This window comes from Plutella xylostella, chromosome 13, assembly GCF_932276165.1.
Source record: "Plutella xylostella chromosome 13, ilPluXylo3.1, whole genome shotgun sequence".
Taxonomy (NCBI): domain Eukaryota; kingdom Metazoa; phylum Arthropoda; class Insecta; order Lepidoptera; family Plutellidae; genus Plutella; species Plutella xylostella.
In genome coordinates this window covers 2,240,262-2,265,452 of record NC_063993.1, presented here as the reverse complement: position 1 = coordinate 2,265,452, position 25,191 = coordinate 2,240,262, and the positions used below count along the sequence as shown (strand labels likewise).

Genomic DNA, 25,191 nt, shown 5'->3' with positions numbered 1-25,191 from the left:
GTACAAATCTCCGCCTCCACAAACAGACGACGCAGCTCCGCCCGCCTGGCTTAGAGTTTGATCCTCGTCATCAGTTGTCTTTAATAGTCATCGTGACATTACGTTACATGTATATTACAGACTCTTTGTAGACTCCGTGCCAGATAATCCAAGTCGGAAGTTTTTCGCGACAGACAACGAAGACAAGATTAGCACTTTGACGCTAACGTTTTTAAGTTTCATTACGCGCGTCTCAGACTTTCAAACTTATCTAGCGCGGACTCTTCGTCACCCTCCCTCTTTCCTGCATAAGCGCAACTCACCTCCCCCCCTCTCTCCCAACAGACGTGTTCCCCCTCCACAAGATCTTCCTAATCTGGGACGCGCTGACGGCGGGCGGCGCGCGGCTGCCGCTGGCGCTGGGGGCCGCGCTGCTGCGGCGCCTGCGCGGGCTGCTGCTGGGCGCCGGCTTCAACGAGTGCATCCTGCTGTTCTCCGACCTGCCCGAGGTCGACATACCGGGCAGTGTTGAGGTAGGTGTGACGTGTAGGTAGACTGTAATCCCCGAAGGGGTAGTCAGAGGTGACTCGCAAGGGAGTCACCCGCTTTTCGTAGCAAGTCACCCGCTTTCTGCTGTACATTTGTACTCACGTGATAGGTCGTGAGCCGTATCTCGTACCGAGTAGTGTTGAGGTAAGTGACGCGTACGTAGGTTAAACATACCTACTAGTTTTGAGGTAGGCAGAAGGTTATATCAGTGTACTTTGTGCTGGGTCGCAGCGCAAAAGTCGAGCCAATGTATTTTATTCTCACTGTCCGACACCGCGATTATTTATCATATAAAGTCATTCGTTTATGTAAGTACTTTTGCGCAGCGCTCCTTCACATAAATATTATGATGCGACTACTGGCCAAACTGAACCACTTTCGTCCAAAGACAATCCGATAGTAACTGTAACTGTACTTTTTTTGTTTGATCCGCCATACAATGTTTAAACTAAATAATATCCAGGGATTGTTTCTTGCTGTTTTATTTGACTAGTAAATTATGTGTGCAGCATGTAATTTACAACCTGCAGTAGGTAATAGGTAAAATTTCCGTATAAGTAAGTGACCTATAAAATTTATATCGCCACCGACTCGACCGCTGCTAATGAAGATAAACAATTTCAAACTTTTATGTCTCTGCTAGTCTGGTGGCTGACAGTACTTTAAATAGGTAATAAATATTGATTACTGTGTATCAGATAGGTAAGAATTAGCCCTATAAAAATAATGCTGCATAATTCTTGATAAAGGACTTTTATCTGGCAATTTTGTCCAAAATAGATTATGTTCTCGAAAACGTCCTTAGCATTAAGTAGTCTTGGAATTGATTGCAATATAGGTTGATTGATAAAAAGCCATGTGGTACCTTATTAATTATTACATAATATGTCTTATATGGGTGCTTATATACTCAGCAGTCATCATGCATACATATGTATATATTCTCCAGACCGTGTTCGGTCAGTGTGACTGCGAGCTTCTCTCGTGTGCTCTCTGGTGGCTGTTATAGCCCAACTTATTGACGAAAGTGCGACCGCATTGACGGCAAGTCAGCACTCCTCCGACAACATTATAGCAAATGGCTCTCGGTGGTCTAGCCTTGAGCTCGTCACGCTTGGCGTCGAGATCTTCTCTCCGTTTTGCCTCGAACTCAAAGACCTTCTTCTGCACGGTGAGCCTCCACTCTGATCGGTTCTCAGCCTGCATCTCCCAGTGTGACGGATCTATGTCACACCTCTTCATGTGACGCTTTAACACATCTTTGTGCCGCAGGAACTGGCCGCCTTGATTCCGCTTGCCTTCCTGTAGCTCGCCGTAGAAGATGCGTTTTGCGACTCTCTCTGTGGACATCCGGGAGACATGCCCGCACCAGCGCAGCTGCCGCCTCATCAGATATGCCTCTATTCCGCCAACGTTGGCCCGTCGTAACACAGCCGTGTTCCTTACGCGATCAGACCATCTGATGTTGAGTATGTCACGAAGGCATTTAAGATGGAATCTATCCAGCACGCGTATATGCTTGCGGTATGGGCACCAAGTCTCAGAGGCGTAGAGGAGGCTGGGCAAAACAATCGCCATGTATACCGACACCTTTGTAGCCAACTTTAAGTCATGCGACCGGAATACCTTGACCCGTAGCTTGCCATACGCTGCAGCTGCTGCTCCGATCCTGTTGTTGATGTCGGCGTCAAGGTCACAATTCGATGTTATTGTGCTACCCAGGTACTTAAATTTATCCACTTGCTTCAGTGTGTCTTCACCAAGTTTTATAGTAAGTGGCACGTCGTCATTACCATGTGTGTCCAAACCCATGACCTCCGTTTTTTTCACACTGATCTTTAGGCCAAACTTACTGCATGACTCATTCAGACTGCTCATCAGCTCTTGCAGACCTTCTGGGGATTCCGCCACGAAGCACAGATCGTCTGCATACATTATCTCCGACACGATATCGTACGATACTTTGGTCCGTGCTCTGAGTCTTGCTAAGTTAAAGACATTCCCATCTGTGCGGAACCGAATACGAACGCCTTCGGAAGAGTTCTGTTGAGCTTCACGGACTACGACTGCAAAATATAGGGCAAATAGGGTTGGCGCAAGAACGCAGCCTTGCTTTACGCCGCAGATCACAGAGAAAAACTCTGACTGTTCCCCATTTGCAGTAACACAGCATTCCATGCCGTCGTGCAGGAGCCGCAGTATCCTCACGAACTTTTCCGTGCATCCCAGTTTCACCAGCATCAACCACAAGGCTTCACGTGGTACACTGTCAAATGCCTTCTCAAGATCCACGAAACAAAGGTATAGCGGTCGGTTTTGCTCTCTACTCTTCTCTTGTAGCTGACGCACGGAGAAGATAGCTTCACATGTTCCTCTGTTTGGACGAAAGCCAAATTGGGTTTCTGGTAAGATGTTCTCCGATAGCTTTATCAGGCGGTTTAAGAGTACTCTTGCAAATATCTTTCCGGGAGTAGACAACAGCGATATGCCTCGGTAGGAGTTGCAGTCGGAGCGATCTCCTTTGTTCTTGTAAAGAGAACAGATGCGAGAAACACGAAAGTCAGAAGGCACTCGCTCATCGTCCCACATCTGCAAGAACATCTTCCAGACCACTTCATGCAACTTATCACCTCCATACTTGAGTATCTCTCCCGGAATATTGTCAATCCCCACTGCCCTCTTATTTTGCTGTCTTTTTATCGCTACTACAACCTCATCTAGTGTCAGTGGTTCATCCAGCTCAGTGATAGTAGGTAACTTGGGAATCGAATCGATGAATTGCAGGTCCACTGCTCGATCTACATTTAACAAGTTGTTAAAGTGCTCGGCCCAACGTTGCAGTACGTCTTCTTTGGTATTAAAGCATTCAGTACCATCATGCGACTTAAGAGGTACGCTACTGCGGTAGGACGTCCCAACTAATTTGCGAACCTCATCATAAAAAGCTCCCATCTGGTTTGTGTCTGCTAGCCACTGGATTTGACGGGTTTTCTCTTGCCACCATGAGTCCTTTGCTTCTCGAGTTAGCTTCCTCAGCTCGGCTGCACTTTGCTTAACCAACTTTGCAGTGTCGGGTTGTGGTCGCTCACTATGCTGCTGGCGGAAGATTCGGTGTTTCTGTATCGCCTCAGCCAATATCCCATCATTCTCGTCAAACCAGTCTTCATGCTTACAAGTTCTTAGACCCAATGTTGAAGATGCGGTATCCAACATGCCGGATGAGAGGGTTTGCCACTTAGCAATAAGGTCACCATCACTAACCTCAAACGACTGCAGCATGTTATTCATCTGCTCCGTCAGTTCCTTTCGAGTTTCTTGGCTTTCCAGTTTCTCCAGGTTTATCCGCTGGGATTTTGTTCTCTGAGGTCTTCGAGGAGGGTGCAGACGAATTCTGAGCTTTGTGACGACAAGCCTGTGATCTGTCCAGCAGTTGGCACCACGCATAACTCGCGTAATGAGAACTTGCGAGATATTCTGTTGTCTGACTATGGCGTAATCAATAAGGTGCCAGTGCCTCGATCTCGGGTGCATCCATGTGGTCTTATACTTGGCTGGAAGTCGGAACATAGTATTAGTGAGGGCCAGATCAAATTGGGCACACAAGCTTAGCAGTAGTTATCCGTTACTGTTCATGTTTCCAATTCCATGCCTACCAAGGACCTTAGGCCAAGCTTCGTGGTCTCGTCCAACGCGTGCATTAAAGTCTCCCAGCAGCAAGATCTGCTCTCTGGGACGAATCTTTACAAGAGTCTGCGTGAGTTCCTCGTAAAACTTGTCCTTGATGTCTTCCTCGTTATTCATTGTTGGCGCATATACGCTGATCACGTTCAGAAAGTTGTCATTATCTAGGTGCAGTCGTAGTGAAGTAACGCGGTCCGAAACGTGAACAGGACACTCTTCAAGTTTCCTAGCTATTTGGTTTTTAACCGCGAATCCGACTCCAGATCTCCGGGGTTCTGCGGCAGCAGTCCCTTTCCAAAAAAAGGTATAACCGCCGCCGTGCTCCACTAGCTCCCCTTCATCAGCCAAATGAGTTTCGCTAATGGCAGCTATATCCACATCATACTGACCAAGCTCTCGAGCTACAATGGCGGTTTTACGCTCAGGGCACTGGTTGCCAGCACGATCAAGCAACGTGCGTACATTCCACGCACCGAATGTCATTGTTGCTACTTTCTTTCCTTTTTCTTTATTGTGTTTTCGACCACGAGTTGAATGATGCGGGGGTAGCCGTGGCTACTACCACCAGTGTTTTTGGGGTAAGCCTTTTTTGGGGCACCTTTTCTAGCCCTTTTCCCGGCTGAGCGGGGAAGCAGTGCCACCCTAAATAGGGCTGCTTCGACACTCATGGTGCTGCCGAATCTCCACTGTTACCCAGTTGCAGTGCAGAAGCGACCACTCTCCTTGAGCCGCCTATGTGCAGACTCCACCAAAGCCCAGTGGGCATCACCACCAGACCTCTTTGCTTCGTCCATCGCCATAGGACTTGAGTTATCGGAGTCCATTGTCAGTATGCAGTCAGATGCGCAGGAAATATTAAAGTGCACAAATGTACGCGCGAACACAGGTGCACTCTCTTGTCCTTACTCTTCTTTATCCGATGGAACGGAGAGCCGATACGATCAGAGAAGAGCTTGGATGCAGTGTCTGCCCAATGGTCTCTTAGACCTCCACCATTGGCCTAGGCCTTTCACCATGCCTTGCTGCTCGCCATGTCCGCCAACATCCGTTGCTTATCAGCGTGGGTTGCCTTCTTCGCCAAGCAGTCTTCATGCACTTCGCGGGAGATGTCCGCGTCTAGTCTGTAGCGACCACCCTCTACCAGGTTTAGCCCACGAGTCGACGTGGTTTACCGGGGTGTGGCCGCTGCGTGCACAACAGCTGCTTGGAGCCACTGGTGAGAGATTGCATGCCGCCTGTGGACCAGTGCAGGCCCGCCACCCTAAGAAGGGCCGACTGGCGGGACCTGAAAGGTACTACCACTAGACGCCATACTACACCCCCAGCCGGTCGTATAGATGGCCAAAAGAGAATTTTCATGGCCAAGTTTCCACTGGATGAGGAAAGGTAAGCTACAATTAAAGGCTAAAGCATAGGATTTAGATTATTTATATGTTTGAATGCGCAGGGAAGGCCTATGCGTTCATCTCAGCAACTTCTACTGGAATATCCTGCGCATTCGACCAAATTTTATACCGACTCTTTTACGGTTCAAGCAATTAAGCTGTGGAACTCTCTGCCTCTAAGTATCCGTAGCTCTAAATCACTGCAGGTTTTTAAAAGTTCTGTTAAAAAACATTATCTGTCTCAATAGTTAGTTACCTACTTTCGAGATGTTGTATGAATATAGGTATTTATTTATACAACAATTAATATGATTATTGATTAACAAAATCGTGATTACATGCAATTTCTTATAAGAAAATCCCTTGTTGTGCCATTAAAAACGCCACTAATATTTTTTTGTTATGTAAGTAAGCATTTATCACATGGCATTTCCGAGCGTGGAACGATAAAATATACTTATCGAGGATTGAGTTTCATAATCGCGACACACAATCTATATAAAAGTATATACGAGTTATTTTTGTACCTCCTACATCGGCGTGATAGACTAACAGCGGAAGCTTATTAAAATTAAATTTATTCAAGTATTTACTAATGAAATTCCTATCCTAATTTCCTGCTCCTTTGACTTGTCATATCAATATGCTTGCCTATTCACTTGTTCTGGATTTTCATGCCTCTTTTATTCTCCTAAAATAAAGAAAAAAATAAGAGCTCCTTTTTCGTTCCGAAGGGGGAGTAGTTTTTAGTTGACTTTCGTCAAGAATGTATGATTTTACGACGATTTATTTCATTTTATTTGTGTTGGTTACCTAGCGCTAATTAACTAACGAAGTCGAAGGCGTAGCACAGGACCGGTAAGAGTGGAAATCTACACTTTGCGCCCTATGTCCCTGATTAGGAATCCCAGAACATCATGATGAATATGACCTAGCGCTACACTAGTGTTTATGACAGTAATCTGTGTGTGTGTGCAGGACGCCCTGGAGATGTCGCGCAAGACGCCGCCCAGCATCAGCTACCGGCGCTTCGCCAACCAGCCGCCCGTCACCGACCCGCTCGTGAGTTCACACTGACATCTACTAGAAACTGTCTACTATAGATTGGCAAGTTGCTTGGCGACCCTCCTTGCGGGGTGAAAGACGCGGAGGGGACGAGGTACCCAAGACGACAGCGGGTAGCGGGAGGGGTAGCGGTGAAGGGCAACGCGTGCACTGCATGTCATTGTTACGGCAGTCTCGGCCGCGTAGCCGAGGCGGCCACATGTCTTATATAATCTGTCATAATTTGAGTGCGACCCACATGAGATCATTGATCCTGAGACCATTAGTCTTAGGATGAGTGTTGAGGCCTTTTTAATATTATCATCATATTATTATTAGGTATCTATAATTCGTCAACAACATAACGTTAAAAACAACAAATCGTATAATGTCTCAATATAGGGGCTTCTTGTAGAACAGCGTACCGGATCAGTCATGCTACGCGGCTAAATGTTGGTATTGCGCAGTCAGATACGAAAAAGTAAACAACAAAGACGAAGAGTCCATATGACAGTCAGTTGTCAGTTCTTGTAACTAGGAAAGCAACCAAAATTTATGTGATTTAATGAAAGTAATTAATGAGCAAAACACAGAGAAAAATTACAAAATTGATGAAATTTTGAAAGAAAATGGTTATATCGTGCTTTGCCTACCCCCATACCACCCGGAATTAAATCCTATTGAACTTGTGTGGCGGTACGTGAAAGGCGAGCTCGCAAGAACGTCGATTGACTCTAACTTAGATAAAGAGATAAAAGACTTAGAGTTGCTTTTCTCTAATTATTCGCCTGAAAAGTGGAAAAATTGTGACGACCATGTCATAAAAAATTAAGACGAATATTATAAATCTGATAGAGTATTTGACGATGTATTGTTGTAAATTAAACATAAAATATTATAGTTAGGTGTACATATTGGGTTTTTATTAAAAGCTAATATGTAGTTTATCATGATTAGCCTCGATTTAATAGTCTCATATAAATCGATACACAGGAAGTAAGAGATGACGGCCAACACATAGAGTACGTGGTATTTTCCTTTTTTCTTGACTATGGCTTTTCGTTTACAATGAGCCGTTTTCCTTGACAGCTGTCAGTTGAGCTTTTGGGTAAGCCGATAGATGGCATGAAAACGCAGTGTACCAACTGTCAAAAATTACATAGAGAGCAAAGAGTACTAAACTCAGAATAAGAACTCACTAGTTGTGATTAAATGTCGGGTGGTAGCGCGAGCCATCCTTCCGAGGCTCAGACTGCATGTGGCTTGGGATAGTGCTAAGTATTCTGTTAATAGTTCTACCCGCGCCGTCACGTAGTGTTCTTTTCTCTATGCGCGCCGTTTGAACGGGTGCTGCGTGCGAGAACTGATTTTCTATTTTTATTTATTGTATGATCCTAAATAAGATCCCAAAGAAATGTGCACTAACTCTACTGTATCAAGGGAGGAGGAGCAGATAGCTCAACTACAACTCAATTAATACAGGAGAAACACAAGGAAACTGAGAAAACTTGAAAAGAACGGCTGTACGCACAATCGCACTGAACGCTGAAGCAACAGTGACATCGACATCATAGAGAAAATAATACTACAATTCTACCTACCTACGTCACTTTCACATTTCGTTAGCCTCACAGAATAACATATTGTGATCGGAGTGTGTTCTGAGGGTTTGAAAGTTGGTACAACCCCAGACAACGCCATCTATTTCTCCAGGGTTCCGCTCATCTGGCATAATCTTTATTGACCAAAACTCATTTCGCATAACTCGTATGGTCTAAACTTTTTTGGCCGAACCATCACTTTGCCAAGACTTATGTGGCATAAGGCTCGTTTCGTCTAAAACTCTTTAGGCACAATCTTTAAACACCTAAGTTTCGTTTGCTCAAATTTATGTTCGTCTATACCTATGTATAATCTTGTTTCTCCTAATGTTATCTTAATAAATAATATATTAAGTATGTAGTAAATGTACAAATTGTGGTATTTTTCTCCTACATCCCGAAAATCACGATATTGTATGATCAAAAAATCGAAAGTTAACGACCAATATAATTATTACAAACCCCATGAGATCGAAACCTAAAAATAGGTGCGACGACGAGCAAAGCGAGGAGGAGCGTGTTAGGTGCACATGTTCATCATAACCAAAGCGGAGCGCAGCGAAGCGGAGCGGAGCGTTTTCCAAACAGCGGAAACAATACAAGGCACCAGTTTGCGCTATGTAGGGAGACGCTCCGTCAAAGTTAAAGCCAAACGAATATTATTACTTTGTATAAACCTATGCCATAGCATTATTAGGCTATTCAAGATTTGGCCATACCATTATTAGGCTAAACAATGTTATGCGAAATAACTTTTTACTAAACGAGATTTATGCCATACGATTTTCGGCGTAACGAGACTTTGACCAAACGTTACTATGCAATACGAGATTAGGCAAAAAAATCTTATGCCAAAAAAGGTAGAACCATTTCTCCAAAAAGGAACTTTTTTTTTTTTAACAAACGCCTCATTCCAACAGTACACTGAACTAATATGACTGGCGTACTCTAGTACATTATACTTCAAAGTAGGTATAATGTTTTTTGGTTTTTGTCTTAGATTTATAATTGAAGTTAATGAAAACGATGATGAAGATGAGGATGACGACGACGATGAACAAGTTCAAACAGAGAGTGAACATGAAAGTGACATGGAAATTAATTAATTTATTTTTACATAAATAAATTCAAATTGGTAGATATTCTGAAGGTAAACATCCAAATTTTAATGCTGTCAAACTATAAATTTTAAGCTAAATATGACATTTACGGGAACACTCATAGAATAAAATTTTACTTACGTCAGAAATAGTTACAAGCTATCGCGAGATTAATCCGGGCACACTTTTCTACGTGTGTAGCATGTCGTGCTACCTCGCCCCCGCCACTTCTTTCACCCCGCAAGGAGGGTCGCCAAGTAACTTGCCACATTATAGAAAAAAAGTATACAGAATGTTGCAAAAAGGGTATACTAAGCCGAAACCTACGTGTGCAAATGAAATGAAATCAGAATGTCAAAATTCGCGAAAAAAGATTCGTTAAAAGTCACGTGAACAACAAAAATTTCATATATATCCTTTTTGCAACACCAAACGATGACGTCAATAACGTCAACTGCACATGCAGCAGTCTCATTTTAATTGTGCCGTTGGCTGATTTTGAGCGCGTTCTTACCGCAATAGACGAATAGCTTCCGAGCACATGACCACTCAGGCTAGATCCTTCTATCCATGGCATTCAACGTTATGTTTTATCTAAGCATTTTCTGACTTCACATTGGCCAGGTATTGGGATAAACCTAAGAGGGTTCTCATAACAAGTCTACACAGGCCACATTTAAAGTCTTTTAGCCAAACGATGATTAGGCCAATAAAGTTTAGACCATACGAGTTATGTGAAACGAGCTTTGGGCAATAAAGATTAGGCGAGATGGGAGGTCCACCAACCCGCACTAGGCCACCGTAGTGGACTAGGCCTAAAACACTTCCTTTGTCAGAAGGAGACCCGTGCCCGTGCCCCAGCAGTGGATACATGATGGGTCGTGATGATGAGATGAGCGGACTCACCTAAGACACTATACATCCCTCTCTTTCCCAGGACATGGTGGAGATCCCCCTAGACGCTCTCCTCACGGAGACCAGCCCCCGCATCAGCATCCGCGACGTGGTCACGCTGGTGCAAGAGGACCGCTGCACTGTCGTCGACATACGCTCCAATTTGCTGTGAGTGGAATATGTGATACACTCACGAGCAATGATAAACTTCCACCTGCCACTGACTTTCCATATATTATGTAACTGGAACTTTTTCATTGCTCGCAAGTGTTATTATTTCGACTTAGGTGGTCAGTGGCTTACATGAAACAAGTAAGGTGCACAAAAGGAGCCTCCCCGAGCGACTTATCAACTGAGGGTGAGTCCCCATTAGTGCGTTGGGCTGTGTTGCATCACGTCCGTCGTCGCAGAAAACATTCATAAAAAATATACGGCAGCGATGACGCAAGGCACCTGTTCGAAGCAGCGCGATCGAACAGATCAGCACATTGCAATAACGCAATAACGAAATTACCTAGTTTGTATAAAATAAGTTCAGTGCACTTTATGCATGAAATTGTCTTTCTAGGTCAGTACACGTTTAACCACCGTCGAACTCACACCATTGTACTCATACTTATATCCTCCTTTTAACCCCTTTTTTGTAACCAGTTTTAACTTGTGTAACAGTGACAATATATCTACTTAAGAACCATAATTAAGTATATCATTAAATCTACCCCTTTTAACCATCACCAAAGAAAGTAGCTACGCGACGGGTGCTAATTTTCTTCATGGTCCTTCGAGAAAGGGCTTCGGATCAGTGACGGGACCAGTTCAGTGCATTCGAGGCATAACCAGTGATAAATTTCGTACCTGTTGGATTGCAGTGTTTGGGATTTATTGTACCAGAAAACCAGGTCAGATCAAACCATTTATTTAACTCTATTTATAGCTATCCTTTTACACCAAAACCATGGAGGATTACTTCTTAAACCAAACCGAGATTTATGAAGCGTTGAAAAAACTGCTCAGCAACATCAAAAAAGATGGAACTGAAAGAAAAACCATCGATTATTGTAATCGCAAGTCTACTATGCTGGAAACTTACTGGCGTGATTATGTAGAAAACCATAGAAAGATGTGCAAGTTTAATACTTTTGACCATGTGTATTTTACCAAAAAGTGTTTTGAAACCGCAGAGGAAGTTTACATGACCATTAAACAATTACTTGATGATATTATAGTAAAATTGTCTCAATCGGGTAAGCCAGCGTACCAGCGTCAGTCCGATGCCTATCAGCGTCCCGCGGCGGCACCAGAGCCGCACGGAGCAGCGACCCCCGGCCCCTCGGCCGCACCAGCGCCGGGGCCCTCCCCCGCACCAGTGTCGACACCACTAATGGGAAGCGCCTCTTACCACACCAATATCAATCGTTCATCTAAATTGGACGAGATGATAAAGAAACAAAACATACATTTTAAGGCATTCATGCGAACGGTGAGTACCATCGATCTGGACCATATGCAGAACAGATGGGAGTTCGAAGATGCCCTGAAAACCCTTCAAAACCGTTGGGCAACCATTGACCATTACCACTGGGAAATAGAAGCGGAAGATGGAGGTAATGATGTGTGTTACCAGAATGAATTTACCAGATATGAGAGCACTTTCAACGATCTCAAGAAAACCATAAACACCAAAATGTGGTCTGCGTCACATCGTGACAAGTCTACGCCGCAAATGGACATACCAGTCTTCAACGGCAACTACCACCATTGGACTTCGTTCAAAGATCTGTTTGATGAAGCCATCCACAGGAACCCATCCCTGTCCCAGGCCCAGAAGATGCAGTTCTTGAAAAATAAAGTAACGGGAGAAGCCGAGCGTCTGATACACCACCTACCAATAAGTTCAGACAATTACGAGGTCTGCTGGGAGATCTTGAACCATCGTTTTAACAACAAGCGCCTCATCTTTACGTCCCACATTAATACATTGCTAAGTATTCACAATATGCAGCAACAATCAGCAGGTTCCATCAAAAAGTTACATGACGTTTGTAAAGAAACTCTGTACGCCATAAAAAATCTTGGAGTGGATATAACATCATGGGATCCCATATTAGTTCACCTTCTGGCACAAAAATTGGATGGTGACTCATTTGCTGAATACTTGGAATCTGTGAAAAACCCACGGGAACTACCAGTACTACAAGAATTCTTAGAGTATCTTGAAACCAAGTTTACGACACTTGAAGCATCTCGCCGTAAACAAGACCCACTAAACCTAAAAGTAGCAATCCAAAACCAACCAGATACCTACCAAAAACGATACTCCAATAATAATAACCAGAATAATTATAATTCAACATACAATAAAACATATAATTCGAAACCAAATATGAAGTCAATGCCCGTAACTAGAGCAATAAACTGCGTTGTATGCAATTCTGCACACGGCCTTTGGTCGTGTAATGCATTCTTGCAAATGAATAATGAACAGAAATTAGATGTGCTAAATAAACACAATTTATGCAATAACTGTTTCGTAAACCACTTTAATAAACCATGTCAATCTACCAAAACGTGTCGCAAATGCTCGGGGGCCCACAATACCCTGATGCATGAACCAATAACAACAACTAGACCAACTTCATCAATGAAACCAGCTTATAAACCATCAACCAGAGATAACAAAAACTCATCAATTAATGTGTCATGGAATGATATGTCGGAGATATTACTAGCCACGGCTATGATTGACTTGACAGGAAAGGACGGAATTAAACACAGAATGAGAGCCCTAGTAGACCAAGGCTCTCAAGTTTCACTGATAAGTGAGAAGGCTGCACAGACGTTAGGATTGAAGAGAAGCCAATGTAAAGGAAAGATATTTGGCGTAGGAGAGAAGGAAAATAACTGCAAAGGAATGTTAAACGTAGTTATTCAATCCATTCATAGCAGCTATACAACCAGCGTTAACGTTATTATTATGAATAACTTAATAAAAAGCCTACCAACATCAACCTTTTCAAAACCATCGTGGCCTCACATACAGGACATCAAGTTGGCCGACCCTAGTTTCTTCGTGAGCCAACCAGTAGAGCTACTTCTTGGAGCGGATGTCTACTCTAAGATCATGCTGGGTAGTATACTACGAGGAGAAAATGAAGATCAACCTATCGCTCAGCAGACGAAACTAGGCTGGTTACTTTGCGGCTCGCTGCAAACCTTCCAGTGTAATGTAGTCTTACATGAGATAGACGATTTGAAAAGGTTCTGGGAAATCGAAGACATCGCCAATTCCGAGATCGAGATGTCTTCTGAAGATCACGAGTGCATGGAATATTTCCGTACAACCACCAAAAGACGTGAAGACGGAAGGTTTGAAGTACGCATTCCATTCAAGTCTGAGTTAAAAGAAAAATTAGGTGACACCAAACCAGCAGCGACGGCCCAATTTAGAAATTTGGAAGGGAAATTGGCCAAAAATTTACCACTCAAGATTGAATACCAAAAATGCATAAAAGAATATCTAGATCTAAACCATATGATTCCTGCAAAGATGACGAAGACCCATGAGAGTTATTTACCTCATCATGCGGTGATAAGAGCAGAGTCAACCACTTCCAAGGTCAGGGTTGTATTTAATGCATCGCAGAAGTCATCATCCGGACTTAGCCTGAATGACGTCATGCATAAAGGACCAAACTTGCAACAAGACCTGCAACATCTGATTATGAAGTGGAGGCAGTACCAATATGCCTACACGGCCGATATTGAAAAAATGTATCGGCAGATAATGATACATTCTGAAGACCAATCTTACCAAAAAATATTGTGGAGAGATTCAGATAACCAACCATTGCGTATTTATCAACTAACGGCCTTGACCTTCGGTTTCAAGGTCGCGCCCTACATCGCCATGCAGTGTCTCAAAAGGCTCGCTGAGGAGGAGAAAGAACAATATCCCGACGCGGCAAGAGCACTAGACCAGGACTTCTACATGGATGATTATTGTGGAGGAAGCCATACCATTCCTAAAGCAAACCAATTAAGACGTGATTTAGTAGAATTGTTAGCCAAAAGTGGATTTAACCTACGAAAATGGACTGCCAATGATCCTAGAATTCTGGAAAATTCACAGACCACCACCAACCAAGAAGAAGAAACATTTGAATTTAAAGTACAGGCGGATTCTACCAAAACCTTGGGTCTCGGCTGGAAACCAACCATTGATAAATTCTACTTTAAATCGACCATAGAAATGACAACAAAACCACCAACCAAACGATCGTTGCTATCGGATATATCCAAACTGTTTGACCCACTCGGCTGGTTGACTCCGATAAGCATCAACATGAAAATATTATTTCAAACCGTATGGTTGTCTGCCCTAGATTGGAGTGACACCCTACCAGAAGACATCGCTACCAAATGGACCTCCCTAAGGCAAGACATACAGCTGATAAACATCATAGAAGTTAACAGATGGCTGGGTACTACCAAGAATAACCAAAAAGTTGAGCTACACGGCTTTTCCGACGCCTCCAATAAAGCATACTCTGCAGTGATTTATTGCAAGGTCACCACGGATAACCAGACAACCATTACCCTAGCAGCCGCGAAAGCTCGGTTAGCACCATTAAATAAAACCTGCTCAACCCCGAGGCTAGAATTGATGGGAGCTAAACTATTGTCCGAACTTATGGAAAAAGTTCAAATTTCATTGACAAACTACGCCCTTGAAAAATACTGTTGGGTTGATTCGACCGCCGTCTTAGGATGGATACAGGGAGAACCAGGACGGTGGAAACCATTCGTTTCTAACAGAGTTAAGGCCATTACAGAAGCTATACCTTCGAGTTGCTGGCGCTATGTGAACACCAGTGAGAACCCAGCGGACTGTGCAAGTCGTGGATTAACCAACCAACAGCTTCAGGAACATGGGTTATGGTGGCAAGGACCGTCATGGTTGCCATCATATAAAAAGGAAAATACCAGCGAAACCATTATTTACGATACCACATTAGAACAGAAACCAATTCCACTAAAACAAGTCAACACAGTGACGTGCCAAAACCAATCAGACGATACCATTAACACCATTATAAAAAGATTACTAGAAAGGTACTCGGACATAAACAAACTTACGCGTATTTTTGCATGGATACTGAGAATACCTAGTAAAACGAAGGGAGTTCACCAACCTTACCTTACGTTGCAAGAACTGCGGCGCGCAAATTTGCTGATCGTCAAATACGTGCAACAAGCGGAATTTGCAAACGACATAAATTATTTATTAAAACACAAAACTGTGCATTGCAAAAGCAAATTACTCAGCCTAAATCCATTTATAGATTCAAATGGAATATTGCGAGTAGGTGGGAGACTGAAAAATGCTCAAATTAACCAGGAAACGAAAACACCAATCATTTTACCATCAAACCATCGACTCACCACTCTGCTGATAGAAGAAGCTCACGCTTTGACATTCCATGGAGGAGCACGGATCACGCTTGCTAATCTCCGCCAAAGATACTGGATTATAAAAGGATATTCAACCACCAAAAAATTAATAAGAAAGTGTGTCACATGTAAAAGACACGATCCCATCAAGCAGCACCAGCTGATGGGGGATTTACCAGCGTGTCGCGTCAATCCAGAAAGTGCATTCTACCACTGCGGGGTAGACTACACGGGTTTCGTGGAAGTAAAGGCCAACAAAGGACGCGGCATCAAAACCACAAAGGGGTATATCGCACTGTTTGTGTGCATGGTGACCAAAGCTGTGCACATTGAATTAGTGTCGGACCTCAGCAGCTCGGCCTTCATCGCATGTCTTCAAAGGATGTCGGCTCGCCGGTCAGCGCCCCGACATATTTATTCAGACAACGGAACCAACTTCCAAGGAGCAAACCGAGCACTGCAAGAGCAGCATCACCAACTAGAGCAAGTATTCAACGACAGTTTCTACAAGGAGATCACAGAAATGGGCATTGAGTGGCACTTCATAGCGCCATCCTGGCCCAACGCTGGAGGATTATGGGAGAGAGCAGTAAGGAGCCTGAAACACCATTTAAAGAGAGTAATAGGGAGTCAAAAGTTGACCTTTGAGGAGTACGCCACTCTATTGGCCAAGATAGAAGCCTGCTTGAACTCTCGACCACTGTGCGCTATTTCTGAGAATATAGAAGACCTTGACTGTCTGACACCAGCTCATTTCCTAACAGGACGACCAGGACTGACCGTGATCGAAACTGAAGAAGATGCCCGGACCAGGTGGCATCTCACATCGAAGTTGTTTCAAGATCTATGGATGAAATGGAAATCTGAATACTTGACACAGTTATCGGCCAGAAATAAATGGATGACTACACAGAAAAATATCGAAGTTGGAGACTTAGTAGTCATACACGACGACAACCTACCACCAGGAAAATGGGCTATGGGACGGGTACTGGAGACACACGCGGGTGATGACGGTCTGATTAGAGTGGTCACACTTAAAACCAAAAATGGCCACTTAAAACGTCCTATAGTCAAACTTTCCATCTTACCAGTATACGATACAAATGAGCCAAACAGAATTCACCAAGAAACCATCAACCAACCAACCATCAACCCACCAACCAAACCAGACAAACCAGAGAAAAGGAGAGCCAGTCCAAAAAAGCCAAAGCTAGCATATTTTACATCGGCTATATTATTTATTATGATGTTGCTAATCAGCCCACTGAGTGCAGAACACAACATTAAAAAACTGCCAACTAACCAGACACTCTATTTTGATCCAATAGCTCAACTGCAACTAGTCAGAGACAAATGGACAATGATTGTTTATTTCGACTTATAACCATATTGGGACGGAATAAATACGTATCAAAAAATTAATCAATATTTAAAAAAGTTATGCACCACTATTGAAATGCAATCCCATTGTGATATGATAATATCGCAACTACGTCACGATTATCAGGAACTAGAGTACTACAATGAACTTTTGCTCAGTCAGCATTTCAACGTGAGCGCCAGACAGCGTCGGCGCCGGCGGGGCCTCGTCAACGGTGTCGGGTATCTGGCTAATGAACTCTTCGGCGTATTGGACTCCCGTTTCGCTGATAAATATGTCGATGACATTGAAACTACCAGACTGAATGAAAAACATCTGTTAAGTTTGTGGAAGAACCAAACGTCAGTGATTGAATCTGAATTTAATTTAATGAAAAGAATGCAAGCCACCATAGATAAGCAGCATAAAACCATTAATAAACGATTAAATATGTTAGAAGAAAGCATGAACAACTCCCAAAAACAAATTCAAGACCTGTACGCTATCGATGATTTTACTTTGTCTGCTATGGCGGGCAATAGTTTAATTCAAAGTTTAAAACGGCTTCAAGAAACCCTTTTAGACACAATCACAGATATTTACCATGGTCAAATAAGTATACATCTATTATCACCAGCGCAACTTCGCAAAGAATTACAAACAATAAATAGCCAGATGGTAAATGATATAAAACTACCGATCCAAGATATAGATACACAGATAAGTTATATCTACAAGTTATTAAAAGTTAAAGCCAGAGTTACTCAAAAATTTGTCATATTTGAAGTTACGCTACCACTGATTGGCAGAGAAGGTTTTCAGCTTTACAAACTGATCCCTATACCACACCAATTGAAAAACAACATGATTACTATAGTACCAGTATCAGAATACATCGCGATTAATCTCAAACACGATTCTTACTTCACCATCACCATAAATGAGTTAGATGCATGTTTATATCATGAAGATGCCTACATGTGCAAACCAACAAAACCAATATTACATCTTAACAATGACCAAAACTATTGCGATCAAAACACACCAAACAATACATGCAGAACTCATAGAACACCGTGTGTGAACAAATGGGTCGAGTTAAACGTGACGTCGCAATACTTATATTTCTGTTGTGATATCTACACTATAAAAGTTATATGCAACGATCAAGTTACAATGCAACAGCTGAGTCAAGCCGGAGTCATCAGACTATCCCCACAGTGTTACATAAAGGGAAAAGATTTTGTACTTTTCTCCTTACAAAAACAATACCATCAAATGAAAATATCACCTGAAATATACACACCATCAATAGACCAGATAAACCACATCGTAAATGTAAAGATACCAACGGAAGAAGTAGTAGATGACGCCTCATTGAACAGCAGCTTCAATATACTTGGAGATCAAATAAATACCATTAAATCAAGTGAGACAAGCCTGTTCGATGATATGTCTCATCACGATATTCACCAGTATGCCATAAGCTACGTGCTACTGACCGCGGCGTTGTTCGGCTGCGTCGCGTGGGTGTGGAGGAGCGTGCGCCGGCGGGCGGCGGGCGCGCGCGGGCCAGCGGGCCGCCCGGAGCCGCTGCCGCCGCCGCCGCCGCCAGCGCCACCAGTGATCAGTGCGCGAAAGCAGAGTACAGCTGACCCGAGTCAGTTGAGTGCCAGTGCATTTAGTGAGAGAAATAGAGCTAGTGTACGGTTCCTTAATTTAGCCAAACGATGGCCAAGTGTTAGGCGCGATGCGAACACTAATAATGTGCAAACATCAGTCCAAACCATAGACAATCCTATATTTACCATAGAGGACAATACAAGTTAGATTCATATATAGATTCAGAATTTTCGTAATGAACATTGTTTTGAAAGTGTTTTTTATTGCTTACATTTATTTGATTTTATAGATTTACTTACACAGAATTTTTACTTTCATTAGATGTGTAGTGTGAGTACTTATATTTTACCATATTTTAGTTCGCTTAGTTTTAAACCATAATCATAATAATTAAGCTAACCACTTCTTCAATTAGACTATTTCATTGTCTTTAGTTGTTTCTTCTCGTGCTCGGGAGTATGTTCGAAGCAGCGCGATCGAACAGATCAGCACATTGCAATAACGCAATAACGAAATTACCTAGTTTGTATAAAATAAGTTCAGTGCACTTTATGCATGAAATTGTCTTTCTAGGTCAGTACACGTTTAACCACCGTCGAACTCACACCATTGTACTCATACTTATATCCTCCTTTTAACCCCTTTTTTGTAACCAGTTTTAACTTGTGTAACAGTGACAATATATCTACTTAAGAACCATAATTAAGTATATCATTAAATCTACCCCTTTTAACCATCACCAAAGAAAGTAGCTACGCGACGGGTGCTAATTTTCTTCAGCACCAATGCCGCCTCACCCTTAGTCAGTGGCTAACAGAAACATATTTTTCAGTCAGCGACTGACGCTATTTTGAATTACTATAATCTTTTGACTGGTCACTGGTGACAAAGCTATAAAGCTTTATAAGCTATAAGGTAAAAAGCTTAAAGCTTTATAAGAAGTAGCAAACAGAATCGCATCCTCATCATCATCATCAGATAACAATTATCTCTGCCGTGCATAAGTGCTAAGGAGCTCCAAAGCACTCAGTCCTTAGCCCTCCTCATCTTATCACTAACGGCTGGCTTATTACTTACTATGTATAAGTAGTATTAATAATACCCTGTATTTTTAATCTTGTAATATTATAATGTATACCAAGTACAAGTAATAACATATCTCTGTGTGTACCAAATTCACTATATTATTGTGATCTTATTTTAAATCATAAACAACACATACCGATACGAATTCGTTGAACGTGACTGCGCATAATTTAGTTATTTATTTACTCATGATAAAACACACTTGCCAACAATTTTCATAAATTACTTTTAATAACGCTTACCTTGCTGATAGACAAATGCGTTTTGCACGCCTTATTAAATTATCAGTAAAAAAATGCTGCCTTCTAATAAACTAATATTTTTGATGCAAGAATACGTTAGTAAGTATGTAAAACTATAATATTATTTATGTAGACAGCCGTAGTTGAGTTCTGCATTCTGATTTAGCTACGAATAAACAGACCTACACAATCACTAAAGAGTGCTGAAAGTCGCATAGGTACCAACTACCAACCCCATCGAGTTTCTGTTCTTAACTGACCGCAAGTCAGTTTGGCCAGTCAGCGACTAACTCTAATCTGATTGGCCCATCCTTTCACGACAGACAAACTCTAGTATCTAGTGTTTGTCACCGACACGCTAAGCAGCGGCCGCTACATGGGTTCATTATCGACGTCGATAAATGTGCGTTCTACCAATGACAGCGCCTTATTTATGGCGAACAGCGATGTTTATCTACGTCGATAACGAATCCGTGAAGCGGCAGCACAGTTAAAATTTTCTTGTAGTCATCACTCGCCCCACGAACCGTAAGTACTTATACGATTGATTTGATTGTGTTGTTGTAGGTTCGAAAAGCAGTGCGTCCGCGGCAGCATCAACATGCCGTACAGCGGGGTGCAGCTGGGGACGCGTGAGCTGCGGGGGCCGGGGGGCGAGGCGCTGCGGCGCGCGGGGGCGCGGGGGACCACGCTCGTCGTGGCGGGGGACGAGGACGCCGCCGCCGTGCTCGTGAGTACTGACACTAGTGGGGGTCCGGGGGCTGCGGGGGCGAGGCGCTGCGGCGCGCGGGGGCGCGGGGGACCACGCTCATGGTGGCGGGGGACGAGGACGCCGCCGCCGTGCTCGTGAGTACTGACACTATAGTCTATTTTCAAATGAGTACTGATTGTTTTTCTGCGTTGCTATCGGTCCACCTAATTTATTACTACGTTGTTATTGGTCCTGAAAGTGACCCATCTCACTCTAACAGAGATATCGGAAATATGTGAAAGACATACTCAGTACTTGATGTTAAAAAAAACTATATTGGAGACAGGGCAGGAGGCAGGAGGAGCACCTAACTTGCTGATCGCTTGTTTATTATTTTAACACCTTATGTAAGTAACACTAATTATGGAATGCAATAAAGATTTGAATTTGAACTTGGAGAGACAAGGAAGTCTCCCTATACCTACAGTTAAGCAAGTGGAAATAATAATTGACCCAGTTGCTTACATTGTTTGTTGCAGTTGGTCACGAAAATGCCAATCTAATTATTTTCAGCCCAGATTTACTATCCACTATTAATGACAGTCCGCTGTAGTTAATGACAAGGTGAGGTGGACGCATCACCCGATAGAGTAATTTATGAGCGCGCTGTGCCAAGTGTTAAACAACTATTGTAGCGACAGTAATCCACATCATTATTACACAGAGATTACAACAAACTCCTTTCTAGCCATTTTAAATTATAGCAAAACTAGCTGTTCCCGCGAGCTTCGCTTCGCTTTAAAAAGTTTTCCCGTGGGAATTCCGGGATAAAAAGTAGCCTATGTTCTTTCTCAGGGTCTAGACCATATGTATACCAAATTTCATTCAAATCCGTTCAGTAGTTTTGGCGTGAAAGAGTAACAGACAGACAGACAGACACAGTTACTTTCGCATTTATAATATTAGTTAGGATTAGTTAGGATAATACTATTTCAAATGGTTATTAGTTATAGCTAGCGGTGCATCATCGCATACCTAATTGGATAATCGCTGTGCTATGTAGTTTTTTTAATAATTAATCTTTTCTTTTACAGCCTTGACATGCATTATTGGAATGCAACGCAAATCTAAATACTTACTGAAAGTTACAGGATTTAATTTTTTTTTCTTCTTAAACAGGAAATGTTTTTGAATATATTTATCTGGCTTATAATTACTTAATCAAACTTTATCTATCTCACGATAAATTCGTACATTAATAAAGTTAATTCCATTTTGTTATTGCGATTAGATTAGTGGAGGAGTAGGATTTCATAATAAAAGATAACACGAGTTGAAAACGAATTTCTGCCAAATTAAAATACAAAATAATAACATAAGTAGCATAACACTCTTTATTGATTCTGTCCACCGTAATTATTCAATAGGAAAATATTAGATTAAGGAGGTCATCCTCAGCAACTTTGTTCTACGACTTCGACTTCGACTAAACCTCATAAAACCACCATGGGCTCTAGGCTCTTAACTTACTAATCGGCTTAACATGGGGTGCCAAGTGTAGTTACAGTACAGGTACACTTATAGGTCTATACCTAAGACTGCGTTCCCAGTAGGCAAACTGTTTGCCGCCGCCTGAATTAGTGGGCGGGCCTATCGCTTTTGTAAGCTGATTTGTGCCGTTCACAAATTACTATTTTTGCGCTCACTTTACGCAAATTGAAGCGTTACGCGCGTCTAGTAACAGGCGAATAGATTGCCTTCTGGGAACAGCAGCCTTAGGTATAGAGTAGTATAGACCTATAAGTACCTACCTATAAGCAGTAAATACATTAAGGGCAATAAAGTCCGGTCCTGTCGCCAGCCAGTTTGCCAAAACAAGCGAACTCGAGTATAAGCAATCACCGACCGGTCGATACGTTATTATGATCAACTCAACTTTAATGTGTTATTTATTATTGTAGCTTTTTGTCGTCGGGTATTGTTGTCCTATTATCTGGTTTGGTTATTATGCCTCGGTGCTGGTGCTGGTTCCATATTGGTATTGTATATTGAAGCAGAAACCGGCTCTGTATTGAAGGGATAATTAGGAACAAGTAGAATTAATATTATATTTGTTCATACCAAATCAGTTATGAGTAGTTATGGCCCGAGAGCGGATTTTGCCAGTAATTCCAGGTAAAAGCGAGTTAAGATAAATATACCTAGCGCCCGCCCCTATCCCACAGCCATCATTTATCATTTGAATGCGGAACTAAACTAGCCGTCGAATTGTGACCACTGATTGTGACATTTATTAAATAATAATAACTTACATAATTGTTAGCGATTATTACTCGTAGTGAGTCTAGACAAGAAAATAGAAAAAGCAAGGGCGTCCTCCCTTGAACGCCCACGATTTCAGTTTCTAGAGTCAAGTTTTAGTGTTTTCAGTGTCCAACGTGTGTGCTATTGTTTCAGTTCAGCGACTACCTGGTGAAGTGCGGCGTGGCCCGCGTTTGCGTGCTTCACGGCGGGCTGGGGGCGCTGCACACGCACGCGCCCGGCCTGTTCACGCAACGTGTGGCGTAGGGGGCGGCAAAGCGGAGATAAGGGGGCGCCAACGCGGCGCGTAGGGGTGCTTGTGAGTGTGGTGGGCGCACCGGACCTGTAAGGATAGTGAATTATTACTTATAAAGAATTTTATGAAGTGGTAGGTAACGCTAACAATGCTGTAGCATTGAGTCTGATTGAGAATTATATAAATTGTATTAACTATACTTACAAAGTTTGTACAGCAATAGTATTTAAGTAGGTATAGTAGAATGCTAATTGAACTACAGACTAACTATTAATTATTATAACTAAGTTATAACTGTACTGCTTCTCCCAAAAATGGGATATTTTTATATAAGTGCCGTCATCATCAGTCTAACATCTATCATAATCGAAAACATTCCAAGTCACTGTTTACCATTTACCAGAGCCAAAATCGACTGACTGTCCTACAATTCTTAACTATGATGAATTGATGACAAAATGTATCTGCCTACTTACATACAGAGATTGTTATGTATAAATCTAATCATGAACATTATCTATTTTATTTACTCGCGACTTCCCAGTGAGATGATGAGTCACGCACTGATTTGTAACGATGTAGGTAGTCAGAGAATCTCGGGAACTCCGTTTCGAGCTAGTTTCTTATCTGTGATGTCAATGTAAATAATGTATTTAGAACTAGGGTTAAGAGCAATTATTTATATGCAATCAATAAATTTTAATGAGTTCTGTAAGTAACCACATCGGCTCGTGTAAGATATTAATAAAGTGGAACGACACAGAAATGTCACATTGTTTCATTATCAAGATGTGGAGATAACGGGAGGCTGACGCGCGGCGTGACTTTTGAACTTATGGGCTGCTGGCTGCCCACGGGTGGTTGTGGGCAGAGTGACGTCACGCGGCGGCCGCCCGCCCAGACGGGTTTGTGAATGAGCGGCGCGGCGGCGGCACGGGGCGCGGGGCGGGGGGCGGCGCGCGGCACAATCGCCGGTGTTCCGTCGCCGCGACCGCACGCCTCCCGCCCGCGCTGTGTCACAAGTTTTCACCAAGTTTATCGCTAACGCCAATGGGCGTCCACAGTGGAACATAAGTGCAGTGTCGTCGAGCCCCGTGAACTGTTTGTGTGTGCAGCGGCGGCTGCGGCAGCCATGGAGGCCTACTACGATATATCCAATGACCTGAAGGACGTTTGGGATGCGGACATCGACCCGGTAAGTCCCTTATCTCTTATCACCGGCGCATGCAGCTGCGAGCGTGCAGCACTGCTGGCTCCACCGGCAGCGGCCTTGTTTGTCATCTACCTGCAGTCAGATAATAAAGCAAACTTTCGAGTGATATAGCTTCACGGTTATTGTGAATGCACGGATGATTAATAATTAATCAGATGAGCCGGTGGCTGCGAAATGCAACAACAAGCCTCGGCGGTCTATCACGCTGTTGTTATGTTCAATTACTCATAATTTGTTGGTTATCGACTAGTCCGATCGTTTCGTAATTAGCTTTCTCGAATACATTACCAAAAATTAGCGCCGAACTAAATTAAGTGCTCACTTTCCTGGTATTACCGATTGTGGTTGAGGTGTTTTCGTAACTTGGAGTAATGGTCCGTCAGGTTTGTCGAGACAGGAAAATAATTTCGGCAATGACGACTAAATGAAACCCACAATTTTACTGGGTAAAGTAAAAGTTAAGTTGTCTTCGTCAAGTTAATTGCAGACAGAGCCGTGAAGCTGTCATTAAACAGTAACTTTGCGGGCCGGGGCGGGGGCGCGGGGGCGGCAACAGTCGTAGTAACGGTGCTCGGTGGCCGCCGTGCGAACAACCTGCATTCCAGCCATTTTTGCTATTTATCTTCAATTGATTCACTCACAATCTCTAGTAAATTCCATGAGATAAACGGTGACGCTATCGTTTCTTTTTACACAGATATTTTCATCTGACAGTTTTCTACCTACACAATC

General features: G+C 42.9%; 2 protein-coding genes across 2 annotated transcripts in view; both read left to right on the top strand.

Moving 5' to 3' along the window:
* The window catches only part of LOC105394687 (TBC domain-containing protein kinase-like protein), a 29,617-nt gene extending 5,605 nt beyond the window's left edge, over positions 1–24,012 (top strand). Inside the window, exons 11-15 of the mRNA XM_048625065.1 lie at positions 325–512; positions 6,573–6,656; positions 10,277–10,401; positions 20,566–20,728; positions 23,147–24,012. Coding sequence (XP_048481022.1) covers positions 325–512; positions 6,573–6,656; positions 10,277–10,401; positions 20,566–20,728; positions 23,147–23,257 — 671 coding nt within the window. The 3' untranslated portion in view covers positions 23,258–24,012. The remainder of the gene's footprint in view (positions 1–324; positions 513–6,572; positions 6,657–10,276; positions 10,402–20,565; positions 20,729–23,146) is intronic.
* Positions 24,013–24,200: 188 nt separating this feature from the next.
* LOC105394683 (cyclic AMP response element-binding protein A) overlaps positions 24,201–25,191 on the top strand; it is a 49,761-nt gene continuing 48,770 nt past the window's right edge. The window contains exon 1 of the mRNA XM_038112003.2: positions 24,201–24,441. Coding sequence (XP_037967931.2) covers positions 24,379–24,441 — 63 coding nt within the window. The 5' untranslated portion in view covers positions 24,201–24,378. The remainder of the gene's footprint in view (positions 24,442–25,191) is intronic.